General features: G+C 40.6%; 1 protein-coding gene across 2 annotated transcripts; it reads right to left on the reverse strand.

Moving 5' to 3' along the window:
• Positions 1-2681: 2681 nt before the first annotated feature.
• LOC105056584 (myb-related protein 306) lies at positions 2682-4993 on the reverse strand. 2 transcript variants are annotated; one of them, XM_010938832.4, is made up of 3 exons: positions 4477-4993; positions 3950-4079; positions 2682-3745 (listed from the first exon to the last, which is right to left on the reverse strand). In XM_010938832.4, exons 1-3 carry the CDS (start codon positions 4772-4774, stop codon positions 3025-3027), a joined length of 1149 nt encoding a protein of 382 aa, XP_010937134.2. In that variant the 5' UTR covers positions 4775-4993; the 3' UTR covers positions 2682-3024. The 2 variants fall into 2 exon arrangements, with proteins under 2 accessions (XP_010937134.2, XP_019709951.1); XM_019854392.3 differs by lacking the exon at positions 4477-4993 and adding an exon at positions 4219-4451.
• Between the last annotated feature and the right edge of the window lie 853 nt (positions 4994-5846).

Genomic DNA, 5846 nt, shown 5'->3' on the forward strand with positions numbered 1-5846 from the left:
ACTTTGAAACGATACATGCTTTAATTTGATGAGTCTTTGCCTCACGCTCTTCGATCAAGAGATTATTGGCGTGACGGCATCTCTGAGTTGATATGGTCTTTCAACATAGATATCATAGTTAAAAGCCTCCAAATTAGCAGTGCAAACCAGGATACCAAACATGGGACCAAGACAACCAAGTTTGGCCTAGAATAAAACTCTGGACTAAATTAGTTCATTCATGATGTCTTGATGCCAACCATGAAAATTATCTAATCCACATGGTTCCTTTCAAGGACTGTTAGGTGAACATAGAAGTGTCTGCAAGGGTAGTAACGGTGGCAGTACCAACAGAGAATTATGATTTAGAGACTAGCCGTAGCTCTTCATTTGAGAAGCAAATTTTCCCACTCTTGTTATTATAGAATTATAGAGGATATTTGATGGAAGAAAGTGAAGATTTAGAATCAGAATCAGAATAGATGACTCTCATTCCAATCGTTTGATTAGGAAGAGTCCCATTCCGATTTCGAAGTGGAATGGAAATAGCTCAATCTATATAGAACTCAATCCGTACTCTCCTCTATGGATTCAATTTTTCATTCTAATTCCGATTTCGATTCCGATTCCGATCACGAACCAAACACTTTGGGAGATTTGGCCATTTCGATTCCGATTCTAAATTTCCCGTAGGAGGTGTTTGGTTCGCAATCAGAATCAGAATGGAAATGAAAATTAGAATTGCTTGGAATCGGCATCGGAATGGCCAAATCCCCCAAAGCATTTGGTTCGTGATCGGAATCGGAATCGGAATTGAAATTGGAATGACAAATTGAATCCATAGAGGAGAGTAGGGATTGAGTTCTATATAGATTGAGCCATTTCCATTCCACTCTGGAATTGAAATCGGAATGAGACTCCTCCCAATCAAATGGTTGGAATGGGAGTCACCTATTCCGATTTCGATTTCAGGCCTCCACTCTTCCCAACCAAATACCCCTAAGAAGAATGGAGATTGGTTCTTAAGCTCCCTTCCACCAACTTTAGGATACATTAATGTATGAAATACCCACCGCAGTGTATGTACGAGTAAGGAAGATTCGTGAAAGCGAGGCTCCGTATCTTTCCAACCCCTTCGCTCCTCCCTTACAGCTAAGGAAAATGAGGCCGCTCATGTGGCATTTACTTGATCATTTCTTTTGGGCATTTAAAGTACTTCTTTAGTAAGTTTTATTTTTCTCTTTTTCCTGCAAGAAAAGGGTTCTTAATTTTTTCCCTCTCACTGTTGGTTTTGATGTCCTTTTAATTATGTGTCGGCATCAGCTGGCTTTTGCCAATCTGAAAAATAAATTATAAAAAAAAGCCTCATAATTTAAGCTGACACAGAAAGATACGCCTCAAGACATCAGCAGGCACTGCATCGATATGTTAATAATAAAAAAAAAAATCATATAAATATATCTTATTTTTGGTCAGTAAATATTAAGATGAATATATGTAATAATTGCTTAGTCTTCCTGAACATTCACTATCTTGACTGTGAAATATTGGCCAATATTATCAAGATTTCTCAATTCATCCATGCGTTGGGCACCCATCAAGATAAACCAAGGCATACCATGATTAAAAAAAGCCATGCTCTCTCTCTCTCTCTTTCTCTCTCTCTCGTTGAAAGAGGCTACCTTGCCATGGGGTCATGGCATGCATGAGAGTCCTTTGGGCTGTTTTATTTCTTTTACAGCTCGGGGCCGCATGGCGGCCAGGAGCCAGCAGGTCAAGTGGAAATAGAACGGGAAAAAGTTCGAAGCACTTCACATGAAGTGCATTAAAAACCCTACTGCTTAAATCCAAGAAATCACTGCCCTAGATCTCCTTTTTCTTCCCCTACATGTGAGGGGTACTATAAGACTTCAATAACCACTATAAAATGTATGCTACCATCCATGATGGCAGTCGTAAGACATATTCTAGATTACTGCAAAATACTGAAGGCAACAACGTACGCAACTTGCAAGGATAAAAGAACCCTAAAGTTTTCTGATCTATGACAAAAGCTCGTAAACATAAGGCTTAACCCATTATCCAAGTGGATCCATCCCTATTTTCTGAAAAATTAAAAAATAGTTATAAGTTTTCTCATTGGATCTAGACTACCTCAAATGCAAGTTGTATATTTTGCTTGCAAGTCATCATCTTATGGGGCTCAAGATAACAGGGTGCAAGACCTGCCCAAGGATAGCACGGTAGGAAGAAATCCAAGTCACTAAAAGTCAATCCAGCCAATGACGTTCGGATGTGCAACCCAATTTAGATGAGGTGGGTTAAGATGGTGGGTCTCCATCTGCTGTACCTTTTCGTATACGAACTGATCATAACTTAAATGGCTATTGTCAGTTTGTGTGTGGTTGTTTCATTCGTGATCAAAGATCGATGCAGTCCAAACAAAACTTTAGTTTTTCTGGATGGATCCTTTTGTTTTTTCCTTTTTTTGGCTCAGTGCACAGGTCACGAAAAAGAAAGGTCTTCTAGAAAAACAAAGTCAAAACCCCAAACCCTCTCGGTCCCACTGATTCACAACCCACGTGGCACCATTTACTCGCCGACCTATTTATTCTCGCTGCACAGATATGGTCTTTAGGAAATATCCACAGAGTTCATCCCCAAACACATTAGACCATTAAATCAGAAAGCCAACAAGCACAGATCTAATAACCAGTCATATTTTATAGACACAGCAATCCTTCCATTCCACACATCTCTTGATTACAATTCAGAACTGAATAAGATCGAAAAATATTCCTAACAATCTAATCTATGCGACATCACCCAAGATACAGAAACCCATACAACGGAGAGCTAAGATTTCACAAAATTAAGGCCCCATAGATAAAAATTATTGCCGAACTCCACCGATTTAACACATGTAACATTGTCTGTGTGGACATTTTGAATTTAAACTTCATCTGCACTGAGGTGCCTTGCTAATCAAATTCAGTCCTAGGCCTACACAAAAAGTAACCAAAACCCAGTCCAAAAGCACTTGCTTTAGATCAGCTCAGAAGTTTCACCGAGTGGCATGTCGATTAGTTCTACCTCTCCTTGAACAAAACCTTCATCCAAGAGCCAGGTCTCAAGCAAGGAAAGCGGGACTTGGGCTTCTGACCTTGGCTTGCTTTCACATTGGAAGAGGCTTGTTTCAGACATCTCCTGTGTCGAGGAGTCAAAGTTGAGCAACGATTCAAATAGATTTGGCACCGTAATGCGGTCATTATTGTTGGCCACACTGGCTGATTCCTCCTCACTCGAAGATGAATCAGTTCCGACCGCCTTGTTGATCGAATGTTGTGTAGACTCTGAATTGGCTTGAGCAGCTCGTGGCTTGGGTGGATCCTTCATCCACCCTTTGAGCAGTCGAGATATATTCTCAGTACTTGATGCATAGGTTGTCGTTGATGACGATGTTGCTGGTTGGCTTGGTTTTGTAAAAGAGTAGCTGCCGTTTGAGGGCTTCATTAATTCAGTTGGGCGATTGGTCTTGCCTAAAGACAATGCCTCTCTTAAAGCTTGCTTTGCCATATGGATGTCGGTCTGGAGCCTCCTCTCCCACTGGCCTTTGGAGATAGATTGATCACTCGAAAGCCCGTGACTCATCGAGCTATCATTGCTAGCTTGGAGCTTCTTTAGTTTCTTCCTCAGATGGGTGTTCCAGTAGTTCTTGATGTCATTATCTGTTCTCTCTGGGAGATAAGAAGCTATGGCAGACCATCTAACACATCAATATAGCCAAGTGAGAGCCTAGATCCAAAGTGCTTCATATTATATAATAATAATAAAGTCATAGTATTAATTTATTGGTCAACACAATTTAGAAAGCTCATATTTAGGATTCTAAAATTTCTAGGACAGTATTACCAAAAAAAAAAAAAAAAAGAGTTTCTTGGATAGAAGGCATGTTTGGTGGTATTTCTACCTATTGCCAAGAAGAGCTTGGAGATGGATTATGAGCTTCTCCTCTTGTTCTGTGAAATTGCCTCGCTTGATCCCTGGCCTGAGGTAATTAGTCCATCTTAGTCTACAGCTCTTGCTGCATCTCATCAGCCCTGACAAGCACGAAAGAATTTAATAGATAAATCACAACATACCATAGACAAAATTAGACCCTAAAGACTACCCTTTTAGATCTAGATTTCTCGAACCTCGAGATCCAAACTAAAGTAAAGGCCTCAGTTAGTAACTAACTCATCATGTAGGAGAGACCGATTTGGAAAGCACAGAGGACATTTAATCCACACATCTCAGAACATAGAATCAACAAAGCCAGACACTTCATTACTGGAAGGGCCGTGTGTGTGTGAGAGAGAGACAGAGGGACTCTCTAATCAAAGGAATGGATTGCTATTCTAAGAATCTGGATCGGGTCTTTGGATGTCATCATGACTGGCCATCATGTCAAAAGAGCAAGCCAAAGGGGGTGGAAAAGAGGGTAGAGGAGCTCACCAGTATTAGTGGGGACGGCCTTCCAGTTCCCAGGTCCATGCTTTTGGATGTAGGAGACCAAGACAAGGTCCTCTTCTGGAGTCCAAGGGCCTTTCTTTACACCAACCTTATCGCAATAAGGAGGTCTCCCCATGTACGCTCTTTCTTCTAATTTCTCCTCTATATCTAGACACGACTCGAGAGAGATATATATGGGAGTTCTATTCTTCCGTTGTCCTCTCTTTTTCCTGTTATCTTCTTTCTTCTTGGAAGAAAGCAAAGACAAGGTTCCAAGGCAGAAGTTGCTTCTCACATACATACATATATATACACGATAAGAGGGTGTGCTTGGTGGCCGCTGACCCAAAAGGGGCAAAGAAAGGGAGAGAAGAGGGCCGGCATGGAGGCGAGAGAGTCAAAAGAAGACAGCAAGGTGCATTTACTCCCGAAGGGTTCTCCAGAGTCCAAAGCCGCTTGGTGCAGTGAAGGGGCCCCTCTCTCTCTCTCTACCACCACCCCCCCCGGCGAAACCGCGTGCATTGATTGAGTTTGCACCGGGAAAAACCCTAGCGTGGAGCTTTACCTTTTGGAGGGCCTCTCCTGACCTCGTCCAAAACCATTCTTATTAGCAGTAATAAGAGAGAGAGAGAGTTTTAGTTGGTTTCTTTCACCAGCCAGAAGCCCCAGTTTTTGCTGTAGCCGACGAGGTTATAATGCATGTCATTACTGCACGGTTAAGTAATATATGATGCACCGTACTGGTGTAGGGCTACGGTGATTCTATTCTGGTGCAGTACATGGAGTTAATTCCTCCAATCGAGTTGCTAAAGATGTTAACGGGATGACCATTGTCAAAACAACAAAATAGTTCCCATTTGATCACCATTTATTGTTGACAACTGTTTTTGAAGCATTTCCACAATAACGGAAAATATATAGAAGGCGTTTACCAGCACAAAATTTAAAAGTATCGTTCGAACCCAAATAATATGAAGTTCTTCAAAAATTGTTAGGCTACTATGAGCATTTTTAATGCTTCCTTATGTGTAACTTTTGCCATGCTTTTTGTTTTTAAAGTCCATTAATAGAATTTAATATATTGGTATGAAAATATGTAATGCATACATGGACGTTTTGGACTCAATTAATGTATCATCATATATATTAATTAATCTAATTTAGAAATAATCATTAATTTGTTGTATGAATGCATTCAACTAATTTTCCTCTCTGCAGTTATAGCAGATCAACTGTGGGGCGTAATTCTGTCCCCAACCCCAAGTGACTCTATTTTTCAGAACGTTCCCCGCAACATTTTCATATGACTAAGACAATATTTCTACTAGGTATATTCTATCAAACTTTTCTACTCGAGAGGCCATAGTTTAAAA

Source organism: Elaeis guineensis, chromosome 13 (genome assembly GCF_000442705.2).
Source record: "Elaeis guineensis isolate ETL-2024a chromosome 13, EG11, whole genome shotgun sequence".
Taxonomy (NCBI): domain Eukaryota; kingdom Viridiplantae; phylum Streptophyta; class Magnoliopsida; order Arecales; family Arecaceae; genus Elaeis; species Elaeis guineensis.

Excerpts from the sequence above, each read along its gene's own strand:
- LOC105056584 (XM_010938832.4), bottom strand. The coding sequence starts at position 4,774 with ATGTATGTGAGAAGCAACTTCTGCCTTGGAACCTTGTCTTTGCTTTCT. Across the intron at positions 4,080-4,476 it reads GGCCGTCCCCACTAATACTG|GGCTGATGAGATGCAGCAAG; the intron begins GTGAGCTCCTCT and ends CGTGCTTGTCAG. Across the intron at positions 3,746-3,949 it reads CAAGCTCTTCTTGGCAATAG|ATGGTCTGCCATAGCTTCTT; the intron begins GTAGAAATACCA and ends TTGATGTGTTAG.